We start from the raw sequence: 21,406 nt of genomic DNA on the forward strand, positions 1-21,406 counted from the left end.
AATTTGGGCGTTTATGTTGGGGTTCTTTCTAATGATCAATATTTTTGTCTTCTTACAATTTAGTTTTAGGCCATATTGGTTACATGCTCCTACAACATTATCCATGATCTTTAGAGCCCCTGCGCACTATCTTCCTGAAATCTGCCAATAATCTGCCCTAAATATTTGTAGGGCATTTCTCTATCAGCAGTGAGATGCGCCATGTCGGAGTTGAGAACTTGCCGCAATTCTATATTCCGTAAAGTACAGAACAGCCCTTACTTAATTCAGAACTCCCAACTCGGCGCAAGCTGGAAAGGATAGGGATGGATTCGAACTCACGAGCACTATAATTATTTTAAAACTAATACAAGAAATACATCTTTCTGTAATGTTTTATTATTTATTTTATATTGAACATAATATATGAACAAAATCAACTACGTATCCATCATATATACTCCTTGGATCGCTTCAGAAATAGATGTAGTGCTAAAAAACGTAATTATTAATAGAACAATATTTTTAACAGTTAAAAATACGTATTTTAATAGTATATTATTCACCGAGCATGTAATGATGGCTATTATTCACGATGATAAAGTTAGCGACACGAGCCATAAGCGAGTGTCATAATTCATCAGAGTGAGTAATAGCCATTACATGCGAGTAGAATACTATACTTTTTCTACGACCATTTCTATTTTAATTAATAAAAAATTTAATTATCAACTACTCGAGATTTAAATTATAATAATTTACAAAAATACTTAAATATTGTTTACTCCTAGTACATGGCTGAATAATTGGTTGCCTACTATTACCAAATTCTTATGTATTGTAAAAATACAACAAGAAATAGTCAATCCAAGTTCTATTCGTTTCCGAAAAATTATAAGCATAAATTTAACTATATACTGTCATTTACTTATATACAGTGTCATTTAACTATATACAGTGATGAGCGTGCTAATAACTGGCAAAATAGCGCAAAAGATGAAAAACATACTAAATTGTAAGATAAAAAGAAATAAAACTAGTAGAGTTGTTAAATTTAGCGATAGTAACATATAAATTGACATTATATCGATTGTTTCCCACCTTTAGACGTATCAGAAGGGTATGTCAACTAAAAACTGTCACTGTGACAGTGGCATTTCTCAAATTCGTCCGATACGTCTAAAGGTGGGAAACAATCAATATAATGTCAATCTATAAGTTACTATCGCTAAATTTAACACCTCCACTAGGTTCATCTTTTTATCTCACAACTTAATTATGTTTTCCATCTTTTGCGTTATTTTGCCGGTTATTAGTGCGGTCATCACTGTATAATACAATAATATAACCATATAAAATAATTTGCTATAACATTTTTAACACAATATAATTTAAAAAATAACCACAATATTAGTTACAAATTCCAATTAACATAAACAAAATGCGCTAATGTCACTGTCGCTGAAATAAATCATAAACGTCAAAATTTTTAGTAAACAAGATATAAACGTAAAAAATATACTGACATTGTTACAGTTAAAATTCCTTTAAAAATTTTTAGCATTAAATAAGCAAATTTAAGTAATTTCATTTGCAGTTTATATAGGATTAATATTAAAAGTGGCATGCGCCACTTGAAACTAACTTCAGCCAATGAGTAATGACTCGTGAGTAACTTCACCCCGTGAGTAATGAATTATTACTCACGGGTAAAGTAATGGGTGCTATTATGTATTAAAAAATAGAGAATAATAAGCATATTATTAAACGGTCGTAGAAAAACAAAATTATCTTGTTTTACTAGTTTGATGTTTTAATAATCTACTCACTTTGTCATCAATATTTTTCTGGATACATTTTTGCATATTCCAAATTTTTGAGACCAGATCGTCACCAGCTGCAGGTAAAACAAAATATCATGTAGGTGTAACAAGATTTTAATAAAAATTCATTAACAAGCTAATCACAAGCGTAAACATTGAATTGCGTTCTGAGTTTGGTCTAGATCAAATTTTGTAATAAGACCGAACTAAATAACTCTTGTAAACTGTAAAGCACGAACTGATGGTAAAATACTTACAAGAGTTGGGACTGGATACCAAGCAGTGGCGGCTCGTGATTTTTACAATAGGGGAGGCTATACCTAACTGTAAAATATCTAGACAAATTTGCACTAGCAAAAAAATGCGCCAAAAATGTAATTTAAGGCCCCATATTTTGACCATTTTTATTTACATTTCACAATATCATCCTAATTCATAATTTCATTATATCATTTTAAAAATAGTTAGTCTAATAGTAAAAGTTTAATACCAAAGTTTTGTGTCGTTTATTTGTTAACAATTCCATCTATTTGTAAATAGATACCTATGCATATCAAAATAAATACAGATTTGAAGTTTTGCAGTCCATACATAATGAAGCTTCAAATTTTTTAAGATACTCAACTGAATTTTTTTAATTCTAAACGCGGCCTACTGCGAATTCAAAAACACGATAAATTACCGATATTTTGCTTTGAGTTAGAGATATCGGAAAAAGTTATTTGAGCAAGTTGTTCCAAATATTATTATAACCCCACATACCAAATTTCATAACAAAATTCGCACTTTTAGATTTTTCATTATTTTTAGTCAGGACCCTAAAATTCGTTGTCCCGAGACGCACCCAACCACCCAACGGAGTTGAGAAGCTACACTGCCTCCCTTGGTATATCTCCGGGCAGCGTGTGATGGCGCCGTAGATGCCACTGTTAGGAGACCGGCTCTCCTTAAACGCCTGCTGCGCTGCATGGAGCATTAGCAACGGAGAATGCTGGGCTTCTCGGCTCCGTTCGTGCATCTCGGGATAACCCAGGGTCCTGCCTACAATAATATGTAATAAAACTGAGACGCGATCATGCGTTCTAATGCTAATGCTACGTACGTATGGATAATTAGTGATAATATGGAATTTACACGTTGTATAATAGTGAGAGTAATTGTTGTTTTCGCGATTCATGATAAACAAAACAGTATAGAGTGTGTAAAAAATTTATGGGGAGGCTGAGCCTCCCTTGCCTCCTCTGACGAGCCGCCACTGATACCAAGGACATAAGAATTATCGCCAATCTGTATTGGAACAAGACAGCAACAGTATGTCTTCAAAATTTCAACGAATCCGAAACATCAGAAACCAAACAGAAAAAGGAGTAAGGTATACTGTTTCCAAAGTTGTTCAATTTATACGTCGAAAAAGCCTTCACAGAAGCAGTGTCAGACTCTAATAGGGGTATTAAAGTTAACAGGATATTTAACATCAGGTATATCGATGACACAGCCATAGTGGCAGATACCATCGCAGATCTCCAATGCCTTTTAAAATTTAAATGACCTAACTCTCGCAAGTGAAGCTCGAGGTTTGAAAATAAATATCAAGAAGACAAAAGCAATGATCACAAGTAGAAATAATTACCCCAATGTAAAGATATATGTCTTTGGAGAAGAAATCGAAAAAGTCAGACAATTTAAATACTTAGGCTGTCTGCTGAACGAAGGTTACGACCATGAGAATGAAATAAAAAACAGAGTGGAACAAGCCAGAAATGCTTTTTTGAGGCTTCGTAAATTACTGACTGATCGCAAGTTGGAATTTAACCTCCGATACAAGATGCTAAAGTGTTACGTTTGGCCTGTGTCCTTGTACGGAATGGAAGCATGGACGTTAAAGGTCAGTTCCATTAACAAACTTGAAGTGTTTGAAATGTGTTGCCTGCGTAGGATGCTTAGAATATCATGGACGGACAGAGCCAGAAATGAGGAAGTACTAAGGAGGGCGGGGTTACAGGATAGGGAGCCTTTAAATTATATTAAAAGTAAGAAAACTGCATACATGGGGCATACATTACAAGAAGAACGATACACTTTTCAGCAACTGATACTCGAAGGGAAGATAGAGGGTAAGAGGGGTCTGCTAAAAACAGAATTATTTAATTCTGAATATATAACATCTCACCAGACAAGACAATGTACGGTAGACCCCTTTGTGTTCGTTATTGCTACCATTATTTGTCTTGGGGATTAGCCGAACTACCTCTGAGAAGAGGTAGAGATCTCCATAATTGTCTTTGTGGTGACGAAGTGGAGACACTTTAGCTAAGGTTGACCTCTTCACGATTCTAAGCCAATTGTGGATTTCAAAAAGGTATAACCCATGTGGTTAGAACTTTACACAATGGTAATACGCAGAAATGCACAGCACTTTAAGAAGAAGAGAAACAACTCTTGTTAAACCGCTAATTTATAGAGATCTGATGAGCTTTGCTAAATTGACCGATTAGTTAAAAATAGCACAAGATATTTAAATCAACAAAATTCAAAGATGAATAATTGATATACGATAGAAAAACAAAAATAATAAACTTAAAAAAGAAGGATAAAGCAAATTATAAGGCATTTGATATTACAATTGAAATCACATCAAAAATCTAAAGAAGCAATAGCTTACTTGACTGTTGGATCCACAATTTGTATTAATTGTTACTTTTTTTATTTTTTGACACGTTTTTTTATCTAGAAGATTTTTAAACTATTAACTATTCTAATTGGGAAATAAGCCACAATTTAACTTGAAAAACTAATTTTATTAACTATTCGACTGCCACTTGGGACGTCGTTGTCAAAATAGAAAATAATAAATAATAATAAGTTAAACAAAAATGTTGTTGCTTAGTAAAAAAATTCTTCTAATAATTTAATTTAGTCTGACTCATGTATATCGGCAATTCAGACATATATTACACATTTTAAAGTAGAAGACTTTAAAATGATATTGCCAATATCTATGAGTTGCGTTCCTGTAATGACTTTATTGAAAAATAGTTCATTCGGTTACACGAAATCAGCTCTGGATTTCGGAGGTAAACTGCATTATGTCATTTCGAGCAACTGTGTTTAGCGTGTGTTTGCAACAAAGTTTAGAGCACTTAAAATGTTAATAAAAATCTGATATATGCCATAATGGTTTGATAGAGTATACGTATGTTAATGATAATATATAATATTATCATGTTCTATGATCTAACTAATAAAACAAGTGGATTAAAAAAATTCTTAAAAAACACCATGTCGACATAGTGTAGTTTACCTCCGAGGTCCAGAACTTTAACTCAAGGATATCCGTTACAAAAAATATTATTAATTATTTTATTATTAATACATAGATAACAAATAATAATAAAATATAAAATATTATGTACTATGATTTAAAATAACATTCATAATAAAGTCAGAACATTGTGTTAATTTTGAGAGTAAACTAAATGAATGTAAGACCAAATACTTACAATGTCGGGATAGTATCACGAAGGTTACTATGGCGTCACTAACACGAGAATTTTACTGTCAACGTTGCATGTGGTTGTCTTTGTAAAGGCAAATCACATGCTATGATTTTTTTGTGACGGATATTCTTGAGTTAAAGTTGATTTCATGTAATCTAATGAACTATTTTTCAATAAAGTCGTCCCAGGAATGCAACTAATAAATATTGGCAAAATCATTTTAAAGTCTTCTACTTTAAAATGTATAATATATGTCCGACATGCCGACAACAAGATTTTCGTTTAATTTATTAATATTTTGTATATTGATAGCGATGTCCGAAGTGGAAGTCGAAACGTTAATAAAATTAGTTTTTCAAGATAAATTGTGGCTTATTTACCAATTAGAAATTAGAGTAGTTAATTACACAAATGCCACAAAGAAATAGCTTCAGAAGAATAGGTATTTTAAACTATATTTTAAACATTTTGTTTCGATATGTTCTATTTTTTACTCACGTAATTTTCTTGCTTCTTCGTTACATTTCATGTAAACGACTGCATCTTCCTTGTGCATATCAGGTACGTAATACCACAGTTTTCTCGAATCCAGGACTAGATCTTCACGCAACTAAAATGTGGTCAATAATATGGATGTAATGCTACATGTGCTAATATTAACAAATATGTATAGTCCAGAAAGCCACTGCGCATCCGCTAGGAAAAATATTCTGATTCGGATTTTTTGCACAATCTTACTCAAAAAGGACCCCTTTTAACAAATTTGCATGTTGCCAGGACCAAAAGTGTGTCAAACATTTTTTAAAGGTTTTTTTTCCTAAAATTATTATTTTTGCATGGAACAAAGCTTTTTACGTTTTTTGGATCATTCCAAACAGAAAAGGTCTGTGGTGACATTTCTCTAAAGTTGATAGTTTTTGACATATAAAGCGATTAAAAATTGAAAAACTGCGAAATTGGCCATTTTTAACCCTCAAAAACTATGTAAAAAACTGAAAATTTGAATGTTGCCAAGGTAATTAGATATTCTATAAACATCAATTGATGGAATCCCGAAGAATTTTTTGCAATGCAATATTCAAAACTCCTCTTTTTTTTTAATTGATAATCAAGCGTGCGCGACACTATTTTCCACCGACAGTATGGTGCAAATGAAAGGAATAAATTCGTTATTTCGTAAACCGGCGACTTTAAGGAAAAATCCCGAAACAGGCGATTTTTATTTTTAAGTTATGATATTGCGGCATATATAGTATTCTAGTGACGTCATCCATCTGGGCGTGATGACGTAATCTATGATTTTTTTAAATGGGAATAGGGATCGTGTTCTAGCTCATTTGAAAGGTTCTTCAATTCTCTATTCAGTAATATAAACATTTATATAATTATTTATACAGGGTGTCCTTCTACTTCTCTTTTGTCAAATAATTTAATTTAATAAACATTTTTTCGACACCCTGTATAAATAAATATGTAAATGTTTACATTACTGAATAGAGAATTGAAGAACCTTTCAAATGAGCTACCACACGACCCCTATTCTCATTTAAAAAAAATCATCGATTGCGTCATCACGCCCAGACGGATGACGCCACTAGTATACCATATATGCCACAATATCGTAACTTAAAAATAAAAATCGACCTATTTTGGGTTTTTTCCTTAAAGTCGCCGGTTTACGAAATAACGAATTTATTCCTTTCATTTGCACCATACTGTATACACATGCAACGGTGGAAAATAGTGTCGCGCACGCGTGAGTATAAATTAAAAAACAAAGGAGTTTTGAATAATGTATTGCAAAAACCTCTTCGGGATTTCATCAATCGATGTTTAAAAAACATCTACCTACCTTGGCAACATTCAAATTTTAAGTTTTTCACATAGTTTTTGAAGGTTAAAAATGGCCGATTTCGCAATTTTTCAATTTTTATTCGCTTATATGTCAAAAACTATCAACTTTAGAGAAAATTCACTAAAGACCTTTTCTGTTTGGAATGATCCAAAAAACCTAAAAAAAAACTTTGTCCAATGCAAAACAAAATAATTTTAGGAAAAAAACAAAAAAACAACGTTTAAAAAATTTTTTACCCACTTTTGGTTCTGGCAACATGCAAACTTGTTAAAACGCCCTTATTTTTTTAAATAAGATTGTGCAAAAAATCCGAATCGGAATATTTTTCCTAGCGGATGCCCAGTGGATTTCTGGACTAGTCATAATAAATCATTTCCAAGAAATACTTTATATGTGACATAAAGATTTCATGATCAGAAATAACAAAATCAGAAGAGAATATAAGAGAATCCTCTATATTTAAGATCTGAATTCTTTTATTATCAATTAGAACAGTTTATTTAGTTTTTAGGATTCTTTTAGAGTATAAGGAAAAATGTGGAAGTATCTAACAAGATATTTAACCTGATAAGAAAGCTGTATGATAAAAACTCAGCGAAACTTAAAATACACGGAATATATTCAGATGAATATATGCAGTATCAATATAACTATTATCATAAAATATAAATTCTGAATATAATGAGGAAAGTACTATACAACTGGGATAGAGAAGTCACTATAAAACGTAGAAAAATCAGTAACCTGCGTTACACAGATGACACACTTCTTATACTATCAGCGAATGAAGCCAAAATGATTACCATTACCGAACGAATAAGCCGGAGAAGCAAGAATTTCGGATCTCAGATCCACACCGCAAAATCAATAATAATGCTCGTAGACAGGCGAAATAATAATCTACCTCACACTCACACACCAACTGGCAAATTTTGAAATAGTAGGTGCCTATACAGATTTGTATATTTGGTCTTCCTCATGATAACCAACAATGGATCTCAACAGCTGAAGTAATTAAAATATTGCAAAATATTGAAATCTCAGAAAATAACAAGGAATACTAAGCTCAAGTGGGTCAATGCCCTTATTTTTACCATCGCTACATATGCAACTGAAACATGGATTCCAAAAAAAAATCGACAGAAGTCAGATCGAAGCTTTCAAAATGTGGCTCTATAGAATAATTCTATGTGTATAAACATTTACAATTTTCAATTTTGTAACCAAAGAAAGTATTCCACCTGTTGTCAATCTGGTGGTATGAGAACGATATTTATTGTCGTTTTCTGTGTTACTTCGATGGATAACTTACTTTGTTAATTCTCTGTGTCTTTCACAGGACGCAGAATCAACCTGTTAATTCTGAAAAAAAGTTTCATATAAAAGCTACTAACAAGTAAACCGAGCAAACCTAAATTACTTCGGCCACATAGCTAGAAGAGCAAGAACTATAAAACTATTGATAGTAGACAGAAAAGTAGCAGGCCGAAATCCAAGAGAAAGATCTCAAACACAATGGGCACACCCAGTAAAGATTCCGGTAGCACGATCCCTACATGAAGCCGTCCATCTGGCACAGGATCGCCAGATTATAAACGAGAATAAAGACCTCTAGAATTGAAATCAGGAGTAACTGAACAACAGTTAACCCTTATCCGGGCAACAGATTTTACGTAACCGTTAACTCGGGACCGTTGGGCCCACCATTGTTCTTGAATGTACTATTGATATTTACCCATTTATTTCTAATATTCTTTTTTGATTTTTTATTAAAGTTAAATTTAAATTGTCTAAATTAAAAAAAAGGTGCTACTATAGTATTCGGTCTACCTCGAGGGTGCGATCGAGGGCACTCAGGTGCCCTGCAGTTAGTAGTAGTCCAATTAAAGCATTTAGCTCTGTAGAGTCGCAATATTTCCAGTTCTCTATTCCCAGGACTTTTTCGGCTTCTTTATTTGTACACTTCAATTTCGTTCACAATTTCTTCGTCGACAAACAAACAAAAAGAATCAAAAGGATCATCTACACTTTGACCAGGGCTAACATTACTTTGTGAACTTTGCTTTTTATTACGTCGCAGGATCGCATACGTCCTGTCGGTTGTGGTTGACTTTTCCAGTTAATTCCATCCTTAGTTTCAAAAATTAGACACTCTGAAATCTGGGTACTTTTAGCTACACATTCTTCTTCATTATCACTCAATACTACTTGCTGATCATCCTCTTCACTTGCTTCCGAAAGATGATCTTCAATTTCAGAGTCACATTTTTAATGCCACATACTTCAGGAGATTCTTTGTCATTGGAATCCCATAAATTATTAGCTATATCTTGCAGTTCTGCAGCTGATAATGGTTTTCGGGACATTTTATTCGCACTATTTACTTTCACTGTAATTCAATATAATTTTAGGAGCTTAGTTGTCGACACTTATATCGATATTAAACGACTGATAGAAGATGCATTATTTATTTCAAAATATGTATAGGTACCTACCTAACAATATTATGGCATTCCAACAATGATTATCAGTTTTTAAAATTCATTTAGAATAGATATAACACCTATTGTAAACATCTCTTTGATGTTCACATCAAAGAGATGTTTACATTGTTTGTAACACGTTTAGACTTTATTATTGGATTTTGGGAATTACAAAATTGGTTTAGATTATCCACAAAAAACATTATTAGACATGGTGAAGAAATGTTTCAATTATCAGAAGACATGTTCTCTTCGAAGGTCGGACTCAATATTTTCAAGTACTTACTCGAATTTAGTTTTGAGTAATCAAGACTTATAAAAAACTGTATGATAAAGATAATTTCAGATACAACAGTGAACAAAATGGAGAAACGTTACTCGATACCTCCTGGAAATCCTGAATGTGACACAGAACAGTAGACTTGCTTGGAAATGTTTGCAGAATCTTAGTCAAGATTCCACCGAAAGAAGTACTTTCTAAATTGTAGTAATTTTTAAGTAAAGCTTATTATATTTACAATGTAAAATAAAATATACTTACTTTCATAATCAACATCCAGAGACAGTAAGTGTACCTCTAAAATATAAACATAAATATATAGACAAGGCGAAAACGGCGGGTTCGTTGGGAAAAATATTCCAATGAGATTTTTTTGCATAATTACATTCGTGAGACATCCCAGAATAAGGTTCAAGAAGTCGCCCACGTGAAAAGTGGGCCAAATTTTTTTAACAATTTTTTTTAATCAAATTGCAAAAATCAATATTTTTGGCCCGGACAATTTTTTTGTAGGTTTTTGGACCATTCTGGATAAAAAAGGTCTCTTATAATTGTTCTCTAAAGTTGATCGTTTTCGAGTTATAAGCAATTTAAAATTGAAAAAAACGAAAAACAGCGATTTTCAAGGCTTAATAACTCGGTTAAAAGTTATTATTATGAAAGTTAGAAAGTGATTAAATCAAAGTTTTAATTTTTATTATTGAAAAAGAGTTTTTTTTATTATAGATAAATTATATCTATAATTTATATCCCCCCCCCCCCCTACAAGATCCCGAAAAATTTTTTATCATTGTTTTATTACTAAGCTGTTATTTTTAAGTAATAATATTGAGCGCTATGCACGTGGTAGGCGGCCGTAAATGTGAGTGCAAGTAAGATGCCCAATTGGACTGCCGGAGTGGCATCTCTCTCGCACTCAGCATTTACAGCCGGCTACCACGTGCATGGCGCTCAATATTATTACTTAAAAATAACAGCTTAGCGATAAAATAATGACAAAAATATCTTCGGGATCTTGTAGGGGGACATTAAACTTTGATTTAGTCACTTGCTGACTTTCATAATAATAACTTTTAATCGAGTTATTAAGCCTTGAAAATCGCCATTTTTCGTATTTTTCAATTTTAAATTGCTTATAACTCGAAAACGATCAACTTTACATAAAAATTTTAAGAGACCTTTTTTATCCAGAATGGTCCATAAAACCTAAAAAAATTTTCCGGGCCAAAACTATTGATTTTTGTAATTTGATTAAATTTTTTTTTTTAATTAATTTGGCCCACTTTTCACGTGGGCGACTTCTTGAATCTTATTCTGGGATGTCTCACGAATGTAATTATGCAAAAAAATCTCATGGAAATATTTTTACCAACGAACGCGCCGTTTTCGCCTTGTCTAATAGTGATTTAATTTAAATTTAGTTAAAATTTTTTTGTAAAACATATCATTAAATTTAATATGTTAATTTAAATCTAACCGTAGTTTATATTTTGTAGGATAACAAACCTTCATAGCTATATCTTCAGGAAAACTTCCTTTTTTCATTTCATCAATAAGAGCTTGACTGGCCCCAGTAATTCTTTGGCACTTGTCATGAGTAACATCAACTACTTCAAGCAGATGTGCTCCAAAATCCTAAATATAAAAATGTAGATCATTTTAAATTATTCTGACCTCTTTTTGGATTGCAAATTATTAATTACCAGTTCTAACTAAGCTTACTAGGAAAATTATAACACAATTTTAGTCACCAAGTACTCACCTTTTTATCCAATTTGCAGTTGGCTACTGCAAAAAAGCAAATCGAAAGGGTGAATATTACGGGAAAATTCATTCTTTGTCTCTCTGACCCTAAAAAAAAAATTACAGGTGAATACGAAAAATCAAGAAGCCATAAAAACTCCAGACATTCTTCACCAAACATATCGCCAACTATACCGTAAATTGGGGTGATTTTGACCGATTTTGTACTTTAATCCTATAAAAATCATATTTTAAATTTTGCGACATTTTTCTATATGCAAATATTTTATGGGTTTAGGCGTCTGCTTTCAGTAGCTTAGCTTATAATTACAAGAAAATAATCATGACTTAGAAAAAAAAATAAAAAATGCCTTTAGTCAAGTTCACCCCATCTGGGGGAAGTTGACCGTATATGCATTTTGCTTGTAAAATTATTTTTCTTGTAAGTGGGGTTAATTTGACCGTTTTTTAAACCATTTTTTCTTAATTCGTTATATCGGTGGATTTAACAACCCTTGGAATATTAATTCTTTTTTTTTAATTAAAAATGAATTCTTAGATATTTATAAATTTGAATGGTTAAAAATAATTTTAAAAATTATACAGGGTGGCTGAAGTATATCACAATAGGTATTTTTCTATGTTTTCGGTCAAATTCACCCCAGCGGTCAAAGTAACCCCATTTTACGGTACTTTAAAATTGCACGAAATGGGCTGAATGATCTTTTAGATCCAACTGAACATAGAACTTTTAGATCCAAAATATTTTCTACTAGAAATGTGGTAAAGAAATGCTACAGACTTCCGCAAAAAGAAAAGAAGAATGGATGAACGACGAGATGCTCAAACTAATTAAACAGCTGAGATACTAATATAAGAATAAAGACAACAATAAATACAGGGAGATTGACCACAAAATTACGGACATGATAAAGCAGGCAAAACCAAAACCTTTTAAATAGAAAGTCAAAGAGATCCAGGAACTTAAAAAAAGATACTGTATTTAATCTATACAAGATGGTCAAAGAAATAGCAGGAATAACAAAACAGAATCTCACTGGTGCACTTCTGGATAGGGATTACTATAACACAAACATGAGAAGGTACGACGCTGGGCAGAAAACATTGACGAACTGTTCGATGATCAAAGAAGGAACAGGAACACATAGAACTTACTTCAGAACAAATAGGTCCAGATATTACAGAAGAAGAAATAGTACACACATTAAAAAACAGAAGATCGGGGAAAGCCCTGTAGCTGATATGCTTTCTATCGAACTATTAAAAATTTTAGATAAGCAACATATTGATATTTTAGTGATACTCTTGAACCGAATTTATAGCTCAGACGTATTACCCAAAGAATGGTAAACGTCGATCTTTATTGTCTTTACAAAAAGAAGCACGGAAGAGAATGCGGCGATTACCGCACCATTAGTTCGATGGCCCATGCGCTAAAGTTGCTACTGAAATAACTGAATACCATAAACTGGACATAGACCGTAACGATACACAATTTGGATTTCGCAAAGGCCTAGGAACGCGTGAAGCTCTTTCTTCACTTAATAAATGTACTAATACAAACGTGCATGGACGTCATTCAAGAATATCAAGATATACGTATGTGAGTGTTTTATTGACTATACTAAAGCATTTGATAAAAAGTACGAGACGAAAAATACTTTGGTGAACGTCCTGAAATGAAAGAAGACAAAATGTACGAGAATATCTCAAAATCAAAGAAATAACTAGAATCTTCTCATAAAAGGAACCAATGTCGAGCGGGTAGACCAATATGCACATCTTGGAACAATGATCAAGTCCACAAATGATTACTTCCAGGCAATTACCATTAGAATATAAAAGGCTAGAGAAAATGGACTCTAAAGTCCAATCCGTAAAAAAATGTAGGCATTCGAAATGTGGCTATATAGTATAGGCGTATTCTGGAAACTACTTGCACTGCAAAAGTCTCAAACGAAGAAGTGTTAAGACGAATTGTACCTGGCAAAAAGCTTATGAACCCAATTAAAATAAAAAAAAACATCGTATTTGCGCCACATACTTCGAAACGATAAATACTCTCTGCTACACGCCGTCATGCAAGGGAAAGTAGAGGGAAAAAAGAAGAAATCTTGGCTAAGGAATATCAGATATTGGACTAACCTCAGTGTTTCAAGTTGCAAAAGATAGAGAAGCGTTTAAAGAAGTGATCGCCAACCGTCGTTAGAAAACGGCACGGGAAGAAGAAGAATTATAGGGAAATTATGTTAAAGATTATGGAGAAATAATTGCGAACTTCAAAACAGAATGGTTTCGTCGGAATCTATTCATCTCTAAAATAGTTCATAGAAAAGAAATAGCATTAAACACTCAACTGCACATTGTCCCAGTCAACAACCTACGGAAAGTAATGGAAAATCAACTAAATTAGGAAGACAATAAAACAAATGTAGAATGAAAGTCAGACAAGCCTACTCAGAGCCGTCTAAAGTTGATGAAGGACTTCGACAAGGATGCTGCCCGTCACCAACTTTATTTAAACTTTATAAAGTTGGAACACTAAAAAAACTGCAACAAAAAATACGGTAAGATGGGAGTAAGAATTTACGATAATAACATTGTCTATATGATCAAAAACCTGGAAGAAAAGTTTAGAATTTGGTGTTTGGAAATATGATAAAACGCAATACTTGCTCATTGGAAACACCGCAGAAGACTTCCAGGTCTTCAGGTGAGATAGGGATAATATAGCATTAAGATAAAGAGAAATAAAATGATGATAAAATCTTCAAACTTTATTTTGAGCCTAATCTCCTTATTTTTAATGCTAGAAACCTTTTTTAAAAAACAAAAATATAGCTTTTTGAAGTTACATTTCTTTAGGCGCGATTTCATTGAGGGTGAAATTTTATTGATCTGCGCGCATGCGCACACCGACAGTATGGTATTAGTCGTTATACGGGCTCTGATTGGGTGTTGAAATAATCTGTCAATAATTGTTCAATATGGAGGTTATCGGTAAACAAAAATATTGTATATATTAGTTTTTATTGTTGTGAGAACGGAAATAAAATCAAATTTATAATTATAGTGACTTTTTAAATAGTTTTGAAAAGCCGCAGGTACGTAATTCTAAATGTTTCAGTTGTATTCCAATAAAAAATTATCTTCATACCTATCTATTTGGAAAATGTAAAAAAAAATAATATAGTTACCTATTAGTAGGCAATGCTTTAATTTACATAATCTGATTACGAACAAACTTTCTACAAATCTTCATCTAATATATCGTTTTCTTACTCTATATTTTGTTGTATTTTAATTCGACAAAAATCAAACTAATAATTTGATTCATATAAATAAACAAAATGTCAAAAAGTTTATGTGATGCAAACGTTTAGGTTGTGTATATTCCCACATGACGTATACGCGAATGTGGTGTAGTGAGAAATCGCTTCAACTCTCGTACGGCGCGGTAGACGTGAGGGTTCAAGCCCCAAGCAAGTTGTTATTTTTTTATTTTTTTTTTCATATATTTTATGATTGTAAGTATATTATTATATTTTTTTTTTCAGAAAATACGTATTTAATTAAAATTTTTAGCAAAAATTATTGTTCAGAAATCACTTGTGGCATTTTTCAATGTGTTTGTGTGTGTTTTATTCTTTTATTTTTTTAATTTTTGGTATTGTTTTAATAAAAATTTCGGAAAGTAGTAGAGAAACTGTTTAAAGTATATTGATTTCGTTGAAACCATATAATAGAAGTATAACTTCTAACGTGCGTACAAAGTACACACACATTCTGTTTTTAAACACTTTAACAAAGTTGAAATGAGTTTTCCCTAAAAAGTGCTTCATTTCTTTGATATTTTACCAAAACCTGGCGAGTACTTCGAACTTTACCAGGGTAATCCTAGAATTAACCGTTTACCTAACTTTACCCCTAATATATATAAAGATAACATAGCTATGGTAAGATGTAAAGGAAAACTATCGCAACTTGTCAGGTATGAAACTGGCCATAGACAAGGAGATTCGCTGAGCCCATTAAAATTTATCTGATAATGGATGAAATCATAAAGAAAGTTAAAAAAGGAGAGAATATACAAAGGGAGAAAAGAAAATTAAGATAATGTGCTACGCCGACGATGGCATAATAACAGCCGAAAATGAAGATGACCTACAAGGATTAATTAAAGAATTCGAAGACACAGCGCTGGTATAAAACATGGTGATCTCAATAGAGAAAACTAAATCAATAGTGATATTAGCGGAACCGAGACGATTTAAACTGGTCGTAAATAATAAAATAATAGAAAAAGTGATGGAAACAAATTACTAATGAATCAAACTGTCAAGCTACGGAAAAGGGAAAGAAGAAGTACAAAAATAAGTGAACATGGCAAACAGAGCAGCAGGATGTCTCAATAACACAATCTGGAGAAAAAAATATCTCACAATGTAAACAAAAACCAGGATAAGTCATAAATAAGACCGATAATGACATACACACAGCGGAAACAAGAGCAGATACGGCGAAAACAAAGAGACTGCTGGAAACAGCAGAAATAAAAGTCGTACGGAAAATAATAAACCAAACTCTATAAGACAGAGTAAGGAGTGAGGAAATACAAGCGAGATGTGGTATAGAGGAAATAAACATGTGGACAAAAGAAGAAAAATAGAATGGAATCAACACAGAGAAATAGAAATGACAGAAAATAGAATAGTACGAATAGCAAGAGACAAATCGCCAAATGGAAGAAGATCATTGGGACGACCAAGGAAAAGATGATAAGACAACGTTACTTGGGGGTAAAAACCGAAGTAAAACAGGCTTGAGCCTATTTATAAAGTAGGAAGAAGAGAGAAGAAGGTAAATTAATATTGTCGGCTTTACGACATAAATATACATGGAAAATTATTCAAGAAAGACAAACTTGCGTAGATTTAAAGAACATAGACCATCGAGAGCAGACAGTTCAACTCAACATTTACAATAATTGTTACTCTCCATTAACTGAATAATTCTGCATAACTACTTTTAGGATACTTATAACTGATTATCTATTTAATTACCAACATAACCATAGAACAAATATTGTGGAAGTACAATGAACCAAAATAATTATTTATGGAGAAGGTTCATACTAGTGTAAATTGTATGTAAAAATTTAAGTCATACTTACTGAAAAGGCTCTTGCTGTGTAATTTTAGCAACTGAATGTAAAATGCAAACACATTGTATTTATAAGAACTGATAAAAATGTTTTTTTACAAAATGCTTTTTAATTAATGTGTTTCTAATTGGCTGCATGGAATTTAAAGACGTTGATTGACACATGTGATAATAAACATCATGTTATTTTTTTTAGTATTTTAAACAATTAGTAAGTCAATGATAAAGAAGCAACTTGGCAAAAGGTAAGAAAATAGAACTTTTACTGCGAAAATGTGCCTAGTTATTTTCCGAGATTAAAATAATATTCACGTCAAAACCGAAAATTTTGACACAAAAACCTTCTTCTTCTTCTGCTTCTGGTTCCTATCTGTTTCGAATGTTGGAAATCATAATGGAAATCATAATCTTGCTCTTTGCGGCTCGAAACAATTCCTTTGAGGTCTTCTTAAACCATGTTCTCAAATTCCGCAGCCATGATATTCTCCTTCTGCCGGGTCCTCGCTTACCTCTGACTTTACCTTGCAATATGCACTGCAGCAGAGAGTAACGGTGATGATTTCTCATAACATGTCCCAGATACTTCAGTTTTATGCGTTTGATGGTAAACACTATATTAGAAAACTACTGAGAAAATGCTACAAATCCTTAAATAATAACCGTCGAGAATTTAAACCACCATTAAAAATTTGTATAGACACTAACGGTGAAATTCTACATGACAAAAACTTAGTTCTTAACAGATGGGCACAACATTTCAGCGAATATCTAAATATAAACGATATTGAAAGAGGTTACAACATAGGAAATCAACAAAATCTACATCATCAACTACACAGTGAAGACCCAACAAGAGAAGAATTGTCAAATGCCATCCTAAAACTCAGAGAAAATAAAGCCCCAGGGATCGACGAAATCTGTTCGGAAATGTTTAAAAAAGGTGGTGATCAACTTTTTGCAGCAATCCATAAACTGATAGTTCTTATATGGCAGAATGAATTGGTACCAGAAGAGTGGCTAAAGGGAGTAATATGTCCGTTGCATAAAAAAGGTGATCAAGTGGATTGCAAGAACTATATAGGCATTACTTTGTTAGCATCTGCATATAAAATATTCGGCAATGTATTGTTTGAACGACTTAAACATTTTACAAAGGATATTGTAGGTCAATACAAATGCGGATTTACTGCTGGAAAGTCAACTATATATCAAATTCAAGCACAAAGGCAGATTTTAGAAAAGTCACTAGAATATAACATAGATACCCACCATCTCTTCGTCGACTTCAAAGCAGCCTATGACAGTGTTAAGAGAAGCGCATTATATACTGCAATGATAGACTTTGGGATCCCACCTAAGTTAGTTAAGTTGACCCAACAAACAATGCAAAACGTAAGCTCGTGCTTTAGAATGCAAGGAGAAAACTCTACGTTCTTTGACGTTAATAATGGTCTAAGACAGGGAGACGCACTGGCGTGTCTCCTCTTTAATATTGCCTTGGAAAAGGCAGTCAGAAAATTAAATATTAGAATGAATGGAACTATTTTAATAAATCGACGCAAATTCTCGCATTCGCTGACGATATAGTTATAGTGGGCAGAAGTTTGGGAGACATGGTGCAGTGTTTTACAAGGCTTGCGGACGCGGCAAGTGAATTAGGACTTGTGGTAAACGAGAAGAAAACCAAATATATGTTGGTTTCTAAAAACTCCCGAAATATCCAACAGAGAATTCAAATTAACAATCACACCTTTGAGCAAATCAAGGAATTCACATATCTTGGATCGCTAGTAAACTCAATAAACACGACAAGCGATGAAATAAAATGACGCATAGCAATAGCAAACAGAACTGTTCACGGTCTCCATAAACATTTAAAATATAAAAATATAAAACGTGCCGTAAAGCTCAATATATAATAAGACCTTAATAAGACCGGTTTTGATATATGGAGCTGAAAAGTGATCTCAAAGTGATGAAAGACTTTTTGGTATTTTTGAGATAAAATTCTTAGAAAGATTTTTGGGGCAGTAAATGAAAATGGGCTATGGCGTCGAAGATACAACTTTGAACTGTATCAGTTATATACCAATCCAGATATTGTGAAATTCGCTAAAGTGCAGAGACTTAGATGGGCTGGACACATTGTTAGGTTGTTAGACCACGAATACACTAAGAGATTTTCAAAACCAGAGGATATAAGAAGTAGAGGACGACCACGAAGAAGATGGATTGATGATGTTGAAGAAGACCTAAAAATTCTAGGGGTCAGAAGATGAAAGGAAGTTGCCAGGAATCGACAGGAGTGGCGACTTCTTTATGAGCAGGCCAAGATCCACAACTGATTGTCGAGCCACTTACGATGATGATGATGATGGTAAACACAATCTCCGGTTCCTTCGTCATTCTTTCTAGAACTTCCTTGTTCGCGATCCTTGCTGTCCAGGATATTCTCAACATTCTTCTAGATAGCCTCATCTCAAATGCTTCAAAATTTTTAATAGTGGTGTCTGTAAGCGTCCATGCCTCCGCTCCGTACAATAATATCGAGAAAACATAACATCTCAAATGTCTCATTTTTGTTTTTAGGAATATGTTGTAGCTTTTGAAGATTGCGCTCATTTTGTTAAAAACCGTTCTTGTTTTTCCTATACGGCACTTTATTTTCTGTACATCACTCCACTGCTTATTTATAATAGTTCCCAAGTAGCAATACTGTTTTATGCGCTCTATCTGCGTTCCAACAATGTATAGATGAGCCCCGTTTATATTCTCCTTGCTGATAATAATCATTTGTTTTTTTTTGGTATTAATGTTTAGTCCGTACTGTTGACACCACTCATGAAAACGAGATATTTTCAATTAAATTTGAGAAAGATAAAGTCGATTGAAATTACAAAAATTAAGAATTTCCTGTAACTTTCATAAAGTAATTGAAAGGTAAGCTGTGACACAAATAAAGAAAAATAAGGCTTCGGGTCCCGATCTAATACTTGCCGGAATGTTGAAGTAGGGTACTGAAATTATTGTCAAGGAATTGAAAAATTTTTTCCACGAAAGCCTTCACAGAGGAGAAGTCCCAGATGAGCCACGCGAGATCTGAAGAAATATAGGCCAATCTCCTTGCTGTCCCAAATGTACAAACTGTTGAGAGACTAATAAACTAATAACTAATAGGTCAAGGTCGAAGCTTGATAGCTATCAACCGGTAGAGCAGGCAGGATTCCGAAAGGGTTACAGTATAGCGGATAATCTCCTTACAGTCAGAACGCTAATAGAGAAAGCAAATGAATATCATTTGAACTTATATATTGGATTCCGGATGGTCATCCACAAAGACATAAATTTGGAAACAGTTGGCGAATGCATCTTCCTGTGACAGACAATAAAAGTTAACAAAGAAAATCAAACTGCCGAAATTACCGAAAGAATAAGGTTGGCGTAGGCAGGATTTGGAAAACTGAACTGGATCTTGAAAAACACTAAAATAAAACAATATTTGAAAACTAGAGTTTACGATCAGTGTATCCTCCCTATACTCAAGTATAGTTAACAGACGTGGACACTCATTAAGGCCAATATGGATAAAATAGTAAAGGCACAAAGAGCGATGGAAAGATCAATGCTCGGGTTGAGATATATAGACAAAAAAACCAAATAAATGGATTAGAAGCAAAACCAAAGTAAAAGAAGCAAGAGAACGTGCTGCCAAATTAAAATGGAGCTCTTCAGGACGCAATTCCTGACTGAAGGATAAAAGATAAAATCATGAAATACAACAATGGAGACCATGATTACGAAGTAGAAGCAGAGAAAAGCCACAAATGAGATGGTCTGATGACATTAAAGAAGATTTGAGGATACAACTGGACGCAAGTGGCGCAAAATTGAAAACACTGGATTGGATTGGGTTAGGCCTATGTCCAAAGTTGGATTACTTAAGGATGAAAAAGAAAGTAATTGAAGGGCTTAATATACACTCACCGGCACAAAATTCCGCCACCTAAAAATTTTTGATTAAGTTTGACAGTTTATAACTTTATTATTTTTACTCCGATTTTCAAGATTCTTGCACCAGTTTGTAGGTACATATTATATTGATATCGTGTTAATTTTAAAATATTCTGTAGAAAAATGGAATTGCTGATTTTGTTTTATAGTTCTGTCATATTATCCCGGAGGCGTCGCTAAAATTTTGTTTTTTGAATTATCCGAATATCTCTTTTCTTGTAAGGGATGTACCATTTTTTGTTAATAAAAACACTGATTGACTCATGAAATAGAGGTTGAATTGATAAGATTAGAATGGCCCGCATTCGGACCAGATCTTAATCCTATTGAGCATTTACAGGATGAATTAAAAAAGCTATTCGACGTCATCCTAGGCCTTCAGAAAATTTGGTACAGTTATGGCCCTGGTAGAGGAATATTGGGCTATTCCCCAGACATTGATAACACATCTTTATTCGATGCTAAACAGATTACAAGCAGCATTTGCTGCAAGAGGTGGACATATCCGCTATTGAGTTGTTTGTTTTTTTTATTTATTTAAAAAGACAAAG

The 21,406-nt window shown here is 33.1% G+C and overlaps 1 protein-coding gene across 1 annotated transcript; it reads right to left on the reverse strand.

Annotated features, from left to right (window-relative positions):
- Window positions 1-362: 362 nt before the first annotated feature.
- LOC114332593 (uncharacterized) lies at window positions 363-16,884 on the reverse strand. The gene is made up of 7 exons (XM_028282416.2): window positions 16,855-16,884; window positions 11,680-11,768; window positions 11,424-11,552; window positions 10,179-10,214; window positions 5,798-5,909; window positions 1,809-1,876; window positions 363-471 (listed from the first exon to the last, which is right to left on the reverse strand). Exons 2-7 carry the CDS (start codon window positions 11,749-11,751, stop codon window positions 454-456), a joined length of 435 nt encoding a protein of 144 aa, XP_028138217.1. The 5' UTR covers window positions 11,752-11,768; window positions 16,855-16,884; the 3' UTR covers window positions 363-453.
- Between the last annotated feature and the right edge of the window lie 4,522 nt (window positions 16,885-21,406).

This window comes from Diabrotica virgifera, chromosome 2 (genome assembly GCF_917563875.1).
Source record: "Diabrotica virgifera virgifera chromosome 2, PGI_DIABVI_V3a".
NCBI lineage: Eukaryota > Metazoa > Arthropoda > Insecta > Coleoptera > Chrysomelidae > Diabrotica > Diabrotica virgifera.

Excerpts from the sequence above, each read along its gene's own strand:
- LOC114332593 (XM_028282416.2), bottom strand. The coding sequence starts at position 11,751 with ATGAATTTTCCCGTAATATTCACCCTTTCGATTTGCTTTTTTGCAGTA. Across the intron at positions 11,553-11,679 it reads ACTGCAAATTGGATAAAAAG|GATTTTGGAGCACATCTGCT; the intron begins GTGAGTACTTGG and ends TTTTATATTTAG. Across the intron at positions 10,215-11,423 it reads CTGAAGATATAGCTATGAAG|AGGTACACTTACTGTCTCTG; the intron begins GTTTGTTATCCT and ends TTTATATTTTAG.